At 31.1% G+C, this 13301-nt stretch overlaps 1 protein-coding gene across 6 annotated transcripts in view; it reads left to right on the top strand.

Annotated features, from left to right (window-relative positions):
- Positions 1-13301, top strand: part of CSMD3 (CUB and Sushi multiple domains 3) — a 989790-nt gene that overhangs the window by 621718 nt on the left and 354771 nt on the right. For all 6 annotated transcript variants that reach the window (XM_016138158.2, XM_036232977.1, XM_016138161.2 and 3 more), the window contains 3 exons: positions 501-639; positions 5059-5246; positions 9921-10109. In XM_016138158.2, coding sequence (XP_015993644.1) covers positions 501-639; positions 5059-5246; positions 9921-10109 — 516 coding nt within the window. The remainder of the gene's footprint in view (positions 1-500; positions 640-5058; positions 5247-9920; positions 10110-13301) is intronic.

The following is a 13301-nucleotide window of genomic DNA, read 5'->3' as shown; positions in this document are numbered from 1 at the left end:
GAGAGAATATCAGATGGCAAATCTGGGAGGATCGATGAATTAACGAAGAAGGGACTAAATTTTAGGAGGGACTCTGAAAATAAAAAAATCAAAGTTTCAGACAGCATGAAGTAGCGGTGTTTGATAACCAATGTAAATTAGAAAATGAAAGAGAAACTGAAACTAACAAATTAACTATTTTTCAAGCTTCGAAGATGAAAAAGATGATAGAGACACAAGAATGCATTTAGGAATATTATTGGGATATTCGAAGGTGATCAGTTTCTGTGACATGCTGAATGTGTGTAGCTATGCCATCTTTGAAAAGTAGTTTCCTTTTTTTTTAAGGAAAATTATCAATAATAGAACTGGATGCACTTTTACTTTCAAAACATTCATTATGAACTAGCATTTAATAGGTACATACAGAAATTCATTTTAAAAATTAGAGTTAGCACTAAGAATAACTTTTGTAGCTTGTTCTAAAAGTTCTATTCTTGTTCTCTGATTTCATTTTTCAGCTCCTTGTGGCGGCCATTTTTCAGCTCCCAGTGGATTGATTCTCTCACCAGGATGGCCAGGATACTATAAAGACTCTTTGAATTGTGAGTGGGTGATTGAAGCTGAACCTGGACACTCTATCAAAATTACTTTTGAAAGGTCTCTGGAAATATCTATCTTTCTACCTTTAAAAAATATACATATATACATATATATTAACTAAAAGAATAGTTGACATTCTTCATTTTATTTACTAAATCAATGTATAATTTTTTTTGAATAGTCAGCTGTTTGCCTTGAATGCTTTAGACTGCCTTCTTTTATTTTAACCTTTCAACCTGTTTTCAATTTGATTTTTTATTTGTTTAATGCCATATCAGTACTATTGATATACAAGATGGACTGTTTAGCTTTATATATATATGAATACTGCTGAGATATGAATATGTGACCTTTAAATTAATGAATTTAGTTGTCATATTTTGAAGGACCTGTGAATTCTGCTGTGCTAGATTTCAAGAGGCAAAGGTGCTGTAAGCACATTCAAATCAATTCCATCTTGCAGCATAAGGCAGTTACTCACACTCCCCATATGCATACACTCACAAGTTCTTCACAGAAATGACTATCAGATTAGTGTGTATTAATGAGCGGTTAGTTGAATGTTTTTCCCCCCTCTAGGAAGCTTAGCATTACTGATTTGGAATCAGTATTACAAATTATCTTTATGGTGAAAGATTGTAATATTGACAATTAAAATGTTTTAAAAAATGAAGCTTCTGACCTGCAATTATATTACTATTCAGAAATCCAAATAGAAGTATTTATATAATTTTCCAATTGTAATATTGGCTCCCTTCATCCCCCAACCCCTTTCTTTTAAAGAAATCTTTGTAAGCCTTGTATTCACATGGTCAGCATATAAATATATAAATATAGCTGAGTTATACTCCTCTGATGATTGAATTTTACAAACATACACACCCCTCATATAATTCTTGAGTTGCAGCTATTTGAAGGAAAATTATTTAAAGATCATCTATTTCTTCTTTTCTAAGCCCATATAAGGGTATGAGATTTTGTATTAGGGCTGCCTGCACTCCATGTGCTTTGTCAGAAAACTGGTTCATAGCAAATGAACAAGGGTCTTGATTAAGTTAAAAAAAAATGAGTTTTATCTTTTATGGTAGGGTCATAAAATAGTCACTTTGAAATCAGAAATATGTACATCTATCACTTTCTTGTTGAGTAACCTTATAATATCTTAGTGCTTCATTTCCCCTTAATGTCGTTTTAAGAAACAAGATATCTCTGAAGTATCTAATGAGAATTATGTTCTTGAAAAACCTCATTTTTTCCCTGAATTTCAGCCAAGCTCTTGTAAGGACACTTTGCCAACTCCTTAATAGTCCCTCACATTTTGAGAATATATATATATATATATAGACTTTGGTTCCAAATTACAAGGTTATATCATTTGCTTTCTAGTACTCATGAATAAATTAATTTCATTGAAAATAAAATTTCTCAATATCAGTTAATATAATTAAGATGGTGGCATAGCTATTTTGAAGGATTTTTTTTTGTATAGTTTTGAATGTAGCAATTGGTTAGAATTAATCTACAGAAAAAAACTAAAAATCACTGCAAATATATTAGCTATTAGATAGCTTCTTCAAATTGTCTGAAGTAGCTTGTCGGTGAAATCTTCAGAAATATAATTTTTTATCAAAGATAAAACAGAGTAGTAATAATGCCAATGAACATATGTGATTTTTTAACATTTATCTTTTCCTAACATAGCCAAACACAGTTAACAAGTCTTATCCTCAGATCTGGAGAGAAATTTTTGCTTTGTTTCTTCCCAGTTCCTAAATTTTCTTAATATTTGTCAGCTTCTAACTGAACTCATTTTACTATTATTTATCCTGGGCCTGTTTCTTTTCTATACTTTTCTATTCTTTTTTTCTGTCCTCAACTATTTGACCACAAGCTATCAGTTTTAGTCTTCCAGAGATTTTTTTTTTTTTTTTAAGTTAATGAGGACTATTTCAGTTTGGTTAGAACAGGTTTGAATTACATCAAGAATGTTTTTAAAAGATAATAAAAATTGTGAAAGATTAGATCAAATTTGATTTTTAATATTATCCAGCGGTTCCACAACATTTATTTATGAAAAACAATAAACTGGATGTCACAAACAAATGAACATTACATCGAGGCAATTCATGAGAAATTTATACAACTATCTTAAAGCAACAAAACAGAAAAAAATCACAAAATGAAAGAAATTCAAATTATTGTATAACTCTATTTCATCCCTTTCTTATTATAATACATTTTTATTGTTCCTTTTGGGCAAATCTGTGATGATTTTCTTCTTAAAGAATCACTCTTACTTAACAATGTTCTTTATGTCACCAGTTAATGGTCCTATTTTATTAAGAATTAAGTCTCTTTATGTTTCAGTTTAAAGTAATCTCTGACTCTTCTGTGCATTTTAATTTGGTTATTATCAGGTGACTAGCTATCAAAGTGAAACTCCAATTTCAATGCAATTGATTATGAAACAACCAAATAATAGATTCACAATGCACAGCTGCCTGATTATGCATTCTTATACAAATGTGTGCGTTCCTATATATTTCCTATTCTAAATTATATTATTGGAAAAGTTGTTTTAGACAAATGCATTAAATATCAGGTTGCAAAATAAAAAGTAAGATAAGCTTATGCAATCTTTTACTAAGAATATTGCTTAATAGGATGGAATAGTGGTACATAGTGAAAAGTATTTCAGTTGTACTTAGCATTAAAATGCACGCTTAATTTGACTACTTATATACCTCATTCAATCATATGAGACTTTAAAATGAAATAAAATTTCTAATTTTTAAATTTTCCATTCAATTTTTTTGACCAAGTTTTGAGTTTTACTTGTTTGTTTTTGTTTATTTATTGAAGAATAATATAGTTTAATATTGTAATTCTGGAAAAGACTAGTAGGTGTGATTGTAAAAGTGATTATCTAAAAAAAGGTACAGTTCAACTGAAAATTAATTTTTAAAGTGTACTGGAGATAACTAGTTACCAAAAATGTATTGAAGATACATTTTAAAAGAGTGAAAATACATGGTTAAAATTGCAGTGTCCAAGTATGTTGAATGCTTTTTTTCATCAATTTTGTTAACAGCTCTAGATAAAAGAAAAATCATTTTGTCTTTAATTTATATTCATCCATTCATTTGCATGTATCTAATAAATATTGACTGTATCTGCTATATGTAAAGAATTAACAAAAACATACTGTCTGACATCATGGAGCTTATAGTCTCTTAAAGGAGACAATTATCAAACAAGCAATCAACTGTGATTAGTGTTAAAACTTACACTTTGATGTTGGGGAAGGGCCTCCGATGGACCCATTTATGCTGAACCATGAAAGATGTCTAGGAAAACCTTGGTGAAGGTAGGAAAATGATTTTCTTTGCTGCAAGACTATCATGGGCAAGGAAGTAAGGTTCTCAGTTTTCCGTGAAACCATGTGAAGTTTTTCTACAGCAAAGATTCCTAATCCAGATTTAGGATTTGGTATAATCTTGAAGTGCAAAGAAAGAACACAAAATGCTATTTAATATGTTATGCATGTTAAAAGTAGCTATGTGTTGATTGCAGTTTATAACATAATTGTATCTTTTTAAAAAATTAAAAGTGATCAGAACAACAACAACTGAGAATCTAAAAATAAAACCAACCAATATAGCATACTGGTTAGGAACAGATACTTGGGTTTGAGACATAGCTCTGTCATTAAAGAAAACATAATATTGTATAAGTCGTGCAGGCCTCTATTTTTGTTTTTGTTTTTGTTTTTGTTTTTAACCTGCAAAGTGAGTGTAGTGATAGGGGTTAACTTATAGGGTTAATGGGAAAATTAGATAAACTAAGATAAACTAATACAGACAAAGTATTTAGAAGAGCTTCAGCATTTAGTAAACACCAACTATGTTATCATTATTATTACCCACTTATAGTTAGAACTACTATTGTGAAATAAAAACTATGTAAACATCATAATGGCCAAAGTATTTGTCAAAAAGGAATCTCACTATATAAAGCAGAGGTCAGATTTGATATATATGCACAATCAAGATGAGAATCTGATTTTCTCATTGAAGACTAAATGTAAATTATGTAGTTTTCCATAGAAATGAAGAACACAAAAATGAAGAACTCCAAAAATATGTCCCATTTGTGAAAAGGCCATTTATTTACTAAGGACAATCAATAATAACATTTGAAAGAAATCTTACTTACGAACAACAAATATATATATATATACACACACACACACACATACACATACATACTTTTTAAATGATAATTCTCTCTAGAAATAACAGCTTATAACTTTGGTATTTGCAAATGATAGGGGTCTTAAAAATATATATATTAGATAATGGAAATTATAATATAAAAATGGCAAAAATTTTAAATAGTTTAAATAGCAATTTAAGATATTTTCCTATATAGTAATATTTTAATAAATACATTTTCACTTGTTTCTCTCAATCTTAGATTTCAGACTGAACTAAATTACGATGTTCTGGAAGTTCATGATGGGCCAAATCTTCTGTCACCCTTGCTTGGATCTTACAATGGCACACAAGTGCCCCAGTTTCTATTTAGTAGCAGCAATTTTATATACCTTCTGTTTACAACAGACAACAGCCGTTCTAATAATGGTTTCAAGATTCATTATGAAAGTAAGTAATGCCAAAATGTTTTTTGATTTTCCCATTTTTCCCCCTACATCTGGTTTTACCATTAGTTCATTAAGAGGATTAGCAGATTTATAAAAAAAAAAAAAAAAAAAAAAAAAAATCAAAGTCTTCCTAGACCTGTGAGAATGCTAATGGTTAATAACATGCATATTTTAATAAATTCTGCAATGTATTTTCCAACAATATATCTAATATCATTATGAAAGGAAATACTAAGGAAATATCAGAAGTATCAGATACATTTTAAAAAATGAGCTCAAGTTCTAGTTATTTGTGCACAGTCTGAAAAACAAACAATAAGCAATGTTAGCCTAGGATGTATATGAATATTGACAAATACTTTTAGCATTTATTTCACAAATTTGATCATATTTCATGTATTTTACTAACACTAATTGCACACATTTTCCATTTAAAATACTCAATTTTATTATTTTGTGTAAAATGTTGAAAATTATATTAACATTTAAAAGTAAAATATGTATGTATATATTTCAATATGACTAACATAACTGGTCATAGGCTATATATTAAAACATTTAATAAAGCTGTAATTCACAGTGTTGGAATCAGCTTGTAATAATCTCACTTAAAAGGTTATAGTTTTATTTCAAAAGTCTGAAATATGTCTAAGTTTTTAAAAATTTCGATACTAGTATATACACATTATATGCTTATTTATAAGTATCTGACATATTTATACATGTGTGGATGTATTACATATGATATGTGGGTATGAACATACGTAAAAACTATGTATGTACACATTTTCATCTGAAAATATATTGTCAATATCTTTACATGGATAACAGTTTTGGTGAAAGGATTTAACAGCATATTTAAGAGGGTTAGTGGAAGATATCTTTATATCAAATGTACATGGATATTATATCACTTCTTTTTATATTCAAGTCTCCTGTGACAAATCCTTCAAGAAGAGTTTCCTGCAGTTGATATTTATAACTTTATAGGTGTCTCCAGCAGATCTGGTCAGCGGGCTCGTGGGTCTTTAAAACCATAATCAATATATATTAATTTATTTTTTTAAAATCTTTTTATCCACCATATTATTTAATTATATTAACTTCCCTTTATTTAGAACTTCATGGCATGGAAGTATACTTTCTAAACATTATTTTAAAATGCAACAGGAAGGTTAACACATATTTGGAAATTCAGATGAACTAAAGGATCTTAGCTGAGATCTTTAGTTTAATATGTATTTGTTAAAATGGAGTCCGAGTCATTTCTTGAGATCTATTTTAAAATTAATACTTACTAGCAATTTTTATCAATATGCTACACATAGGTAGACACTTTTTCTTTAAGTCCATTGCTCTGTCCTGTGCCCAGTTAATCACAGTTGATTCCTCTTCAACAAAGTCTATATCATCTCTCAGACACAGGACTGTTTTAAAGATTAAAGGAAACCACACATGCAAAGTGTTATTATAACAGTTAACAGGCAGTAAATGGTTAATAAATAATAGCCCATATTTTTCTTCAAAAATTAATCAGATGAGGAATGAAAATGGGAAATCAGGCTCAAATTTATTCCTTTATTATAGAAGAAGAAATTATGTCACTTGTTAAAGACAGTAAAGCAGGTTTCTACTACAGTGGGGTTTTTGTATTAGGGGAGAAAGATTGAGCTTAACTCTGACTACAAGTAGAAATTTATAGCGAAAACAAGTCAGGGTGATAAGATATTGAGGGTGAAGATGAAGGATTTAATTAGACATCAAAAAAGTGGATTTTCAGTAAACTGATTCAACAGGAGTTTTGCTAAAACTGGACTAAATGGGCCATGCATAGGTCCAGGGGTGATGCTAAAAGGATTCAGAGGAGCCTGCGAAAGTTTGACCAAGGCAGAGGGTCTTTGTCATAGTCAGCAAGTTTGTGACCCATAGATCCCTGGTGACATAGTCCAAGTTATTATTGAGGGCTAATACCTAAAAAGACAGAGTGGAGGCCGAGCTAGGAGAAGTATATTACAGACACTGGGTATTAGTTTCGGTCAAATTTGCCAAGAGGCAGTAACTTTCTATTTAAATTAGTTCACAAGATATAACCTTCTCTCATTTTTATCTTGTTTAGTCATTTGGTTTACTTGGTATTGTAAAATAATCTCTAACATCAGGAAGACAAACAAAAACTTTTTTCTGTTATCACTTTATTAATAAGTTTCCCAAGCTGAAGTTAATCAAACTATCATTTTAAACAAACCATTCATAAACCTCAAAATCAGTAGAGTAAAAGTTTAATTACTATACTAATTAAAACCTTAAACATTTATTTGGTGTTTGTTGATTTTTTTTTTTTTTTTCATAAATTCATTTGAAAGAGAAAATTGGATTTCTTCAGTGGACCAAAATTCTGTGAGAAGGAGTTTTTGCAAAACTACACTCTTTACACTCCAGACTTCCATTTTATTCCTTCCAGAGGCACTTTTCACCTGACTCTATCTTTCTGTGCTGGACTTATACAGCACAGTAGAGAATATAAAAGAAATCTATTACCTTATTTTATCCATCAGTTGCAGAGACAAGAAGGACAGATCAAAGGATTAACATTATACTATGCACTAACCTCTACTCTGAGTAATTTGAAACAATTAAAATCACTTTGGAATAATTAAATTTGTTTGATTTGCTTTTACCATAATTTACACTTTATGTAGCCTCTTCAAACCTCCACTTCTCTGATTTCTTAAGATATTACTAAAGCGTAAGTGTTTTGAATAAAGGGAAGTTATACAGGAGCTGGAGCATTAGAAGCTCAAGACCTGAAGGAGAATGAATCTGAACTTGTCTTTTAGCAGAATGAGAAAATTGTGTAAAGTAAGGGAAAAATTGAGAGTGTTCATGACAGAAATAAAGGGTAAAACTAGTGAGAAAACTCACTAGAATGAAGAATGACTATTGGAGATAATGGAAATTAAAAATAGTGAGTTCAGTTTGGGAGTCTTGAATTTAAGGGTGCTGACTTTGAACTTAGTGCCATTAAAAGTAGGGTACAGAAACAATGAAATAAGTTTTAGGGATATACATGTCCAAAAGTGTTTATAGAACACTTTGGAGATACTGAAAGAAAAGCTAGACATTATTGTTTGTCTTACAGACTTTAAGTGATGAAGTCTTTGGGCAAGGTAAGAGAATAAGTTACATTATGCTTTTCAATGAGGGTGGATTTCAAACATATTTTATGGAGGAAAAAATTTCTGAGAGGAATTCTAAGATGAATGAGGATTTCAAAGCCTTGGGTGCCTAAAAGAGTGGTCACATTTAGAAGAGGAATACAGCAGGTAAAAGTAATTGTTTCAAAGATGAAATTTTCTGTTATATTTTAGTTTCTCATTAAAAACAGCATTTAAATGAAATGAATATACTTGATAAATAAATATATTTAAAATATACAGTTTACCTCTATTTATTTATTTATTTTTAAATTGAAGAAATGATTTAAATTTTTTCCCTTGTCCACCTCCCCCCACACACACACAATTTACCTCTTTAAAATTGAACTTAGTTTTTAAATATTTTATTTAGCTTCACTTTAAAATTGGGTAGCTAATACAAAGACATATTCTCTCATGTGAATGTCACTTAATATGACAGGATTTTGAAAATGCTAATTATTTTTGGAATATAAAAACAGTAGTGATTTATTGCTTAAATCTTCCTTTTAGGAAGAATTAGGTAATTATTTATTTTATCTTATATCCTGGTTTTTAACTGGGAGCATCTTTGTACCCTAGGAGACATTGGTGATATCTGGAACATTTTTAATTGTCAGACTACAGGAGTGCTGCTGACATCTAGCAGGTAGAGGCCAGGGATGCTGCTAAACATACTACAATGAACAGAGCAGCCCCACAGCAACGAATTATTCTTCCCAAAAAGTCAACAGTACCAAGGTTGGGAAACCACATCTTAGGCAGGAAAAAACAGTCATGGTATGTTTCCAACTAGGGATTATAAATCTCAATGAATATTTGAGGCTATTGAAAACCCCAACAAGTAGCCACCAGAGCAGTTGCACTGTTTTACTCAGGTACTGGTATTCAGACATTCAGACATTTATACAAAGCAAAATGCCTCTACTCTTTGTGTGTATATATATATATTTTTTCAATCAAAATGATAAACTTCAAATTTAAAAGTTTAAAAGTTGAAATTTAAAACACATCATAAATACTAAATATAATGTTGGTTAGGACAAGGGCTCCAGAGTCAGAGTCACCTAACAATCAAATGAAGTTTTAATGAAACAACTAATTTCATAGGATTCTTTAAATGACAAAATGAAGCAAATTTTGCAAAATATTTAGGGTTGTTCCTAGAAGATAGTAAGCTCAAGAAACATTAATTACTGCTATGATTCCATATATATAATTTATAATAATATAATGTTTGATAGATAATTCTATATTTTCATAGAGTTCTCATATAATTAAGTGACTTGAATTTGGTCTTTGCGGACATGGCAAAGGAAATGTCAAAACAAATTTGTTAAATAAGTTGTTGATTTTTAAAATAAAGCTATGGGAACATTAATTTATATGTGAATATCATCATTCACAATTGTTTGAAGGTAGATATTAATTTCAGCAATTTGATACCCATCAAGCTTACTCCTTGTCATATTGTTTCCTAGGTGTGACAGTGAACACCTATTCTTGCTTGGACCCTGGCATACCTGTACATGGCCGTCGCTATGGTCATGATTTCTCCATTGGATCTACTGTTTCATTTAGTTGTGATCCAGGATACAGGCTGAGCCATGAAGAGCCCCTTCTATGTGAAAAAAATCACTGGTGGAGTCATCCACTCCCAACCTGTGATGGTAAGAATTCATTCAATATGCAAAATAAACTGATATATAAACCAAAAAGGAATCACTATAGTCTTTACAAAAGGTGAGGCTTCACATAACTATCAGTACTTCATATTTTTAAGTGAAATCTTGAATTTTGGCACTTTTATGTTATCTATTAATAAAGAATGAATATTGATAATCAGCTAAACTTAACTTACGCCTAAGGCTGCTATATGTATTTTTCAAATGTGCTAAGATAATCATTTTAAGTGCATACTTTGTGCTTGGATCTTTTGACAAAATAGCATCGAAAATATCAGGTTGGTATCAGATGAATGCACTGAAGGTAAGAACATTTACCTCCTGCCCGGGAAGGCAACATGCACCAATTCCAGTTCTGCCTGCCTAACAGCACAATGGCAGCGCACTCAAACTGCCGTGTGGTGCCACGATCCTGGTTATGATGAATAGTATACCAGTGTCTGTGTTGCTTCTTCATTTCTATGGAGAATAAGTCAGAAGTGCTTCATTTTTCACAGAAGACATGAAAATATAGTGGAAGAAACTACTTCCCTAAATTTGGGAAGTTCTTTCATGTTTGCTTTATCAAAAAGCACACACTGTAAGTCTATGCATTATTTAATTCTATATTTTTATAACACTATTTCAAACTTCTGTACTTATTTTTGTTCTAAGTAGATCACATAGCTTATTTCATGATTAAATTTTCAAGTACTGTCAATGTCATCATTTGTTTAAGTAACAGCTTTAGTTCAATTCATTTTTATAACAAAGTTTAAAAGAATCATCTGCACATCTCCCCTGTGTTGGTACAGTACCATTTATAATAGTAAGCATTCTTGTGATTGTAAATGACAGAAATCCAATGCTGACTGCCTATAAAACATAAAAGCAGAATTTTTTGTTCAACTGCTCAATCTTAGAAAAGGCAGAGGTAGAGGTGGCATACTTCCCATAACTAATTGTAATCATGAATTCAGACTTTTCAGGGATCTGTCCATTTTCCACTTAGATTTTTCTCTGTTTATTGACATAATTCTCTTCAATTGCAGCCAGTCTTTTTCCACATAGGAGATTGGCAGTATAGAATACACTCTCAGGAAGATGGAAATGGATAGCCTCGTATTATTAGGATCAGAGAATAATGAGAGTTTTTCCTTATTTTTCCAATTAGAATAATCCCAGGAAAGGTTCCTGATCAGTCCCTATCTGGACCACTTACCACAGTAAAGGAGAAGCATCCATTATTATTGGACTTGTCCAGATCATGTGTCCATTTATCCCTATGGTTGAGACAAATTACAGTGGTGTAAAAAAAGATACTATGTTTGCCAGGCCCTGGTAAAAGCACATGGTTGGCATGAGTAAATTTGCCGAGATAGAAAGGTATGGAGGCAATGTTATCATAAGAAGCAGGGTGATAAAAATAATACCTAAGTATACCGACACACGTAAACTTCATTATAATAAAAGTGAATACATCTAATTTTCCCAGGAGCAACACAGATCCTCATCATCTCTTGTCAGTGCAACTGCAATCAACGTTAAATTTGGTCTCCAACTTTTTCAGTCCGAACTCCATTTCATATTATACCCCATGTCAAAAACACTTATGATTTTATGTAGCCTAGAGATGAAAATTCAAATTTTTAATCATGGAATTTATAATATTTAACCATATGGACTCAGTCCTTTCCAGTTCTCTTTTCTTCATTCTTATAAGTCATCTTTTTCGAAAGATCAGATCATGTCACTTTGAACCTCTATCTTGATCCATTTTTCTCTTTTGTATTCCCATTTCATTCTGAGCATAACTAGACAAGGACTTAATTATATTCATTTATTTATTTATTTGTTTATTTTTACTGTCTGAGCTTTGTTTAAAGCAGCTACTTAATTTTTCAAAGACTTGAACCGAATTCAACTATCTTATGACTTAGTAAACTGGTTCGATTAGACCTTTCCTCCAATTTAAATGTTCCTCCAAGAGGCAACTAATCTAAATTTCCTGGGGTAAAGGGAGGAAAAGTGAATAAGCAGCATTTATTTTCCTAACCCGAGAATGTAACCGCGATTGGCCTAGATTGCCTAGATACTCAAGATACAGTATGCTTCACTCTATGCACACCAGCTCTTATGATGTCTTCACAGCCCATAATTATTAGCTGGTTCACAAAGCAAACTAGATAATGAGGATTTCTGACAATAACAACAGCTAACATTTATTGAAGATTTACCATGTGCTGGTACTGCTACAGGTGATTCACACATATTAACTCATTTTATCTTCAAACTAACTCTAAGAGGTTAAATGTTATTATGATCACTACTTAACAGATGAGAAAACTAAGTCAAACAAAGTTTAAGTGCCTTGCCCAGTGTCACCTCACTAGTTGATGGCGGTCAGGCCACCTAGATCCAGATCTCGTACACAGATCCACTGTTATACTGCCTCCCCCCACATTCTCCACAATAGTAAAATACTAGCATTATTTAAAATGAAAGTATAATTATAGATGTGTTGTTCTTCCCTCAGTGATGCCACATATTTATTCTAAGAATTTTATATAAAAAATAAATTTACATATACTATGGAAAAAACTGGCAATATACAAAAATAAAAAAATAAATAAAAAAATAAAATAAAAAATACATTTAGCCTTTAAACAGTTTATGGACTCTCTATACTACTTTGAATGTGTGGCTAAAATAGGACAATACCCTTTTTTGCTATCAATTATGTCATATGGAAAGAGTACTTTGATTTCAATTATATCTTCTGTATACTTACATTTCTGAGTAAAAGTTGATTCTTTCTAAATTAACCTTTTTTTTTTTTTTTTTTTTTTTTTTTTTTTTTTTTTTTTTACTATTGACTAAAGAACTTTTTAACCTAATCAGAAATGGTTCAGTTAGATTCTGGACAACTTAGAAAATTGATACCCCGTTGCCTCAACTCTTCTTCTCAGCATTGTTACTTGGAAGAATAAGGCCAAAACTCACACTTCTGGTGTCCTAGGGAAGCTGAGCAAGGATTATAGCAGACAAGGCCACATAGCGCTGCACAGTTCTTACTGGTAGCCCTCGCCCATGTCTAATAGAGTTGGCACCTCCAAGTGGAGTAGAATAACGAGTCAACACATCTCTGCTTCTACTAGAATATACATTCTTGCTTGGCTATATCTTTATTTCCTTTAA

The sequence above is a fragment of the Rousettus aegyptiacus genome, unplaced genomic scaffold, assembly GCF_014176215.1.
Source record: "Rousettus aegyptiacus isolate mRouAeg1 unplaced genomic scaffold, mRouAeg1.p scaffold_m13_p_15, whole genome shotgun sequence".
NCBI lineage: Eukaryota > Metazoa > Chordata > Mammalia > Chiroptera > Pteropodidae > Rousettus > Rousettus aegyptiacus.
This window is presented reverse-complemented; position numbering and strand designations above follow the sequence as displayed.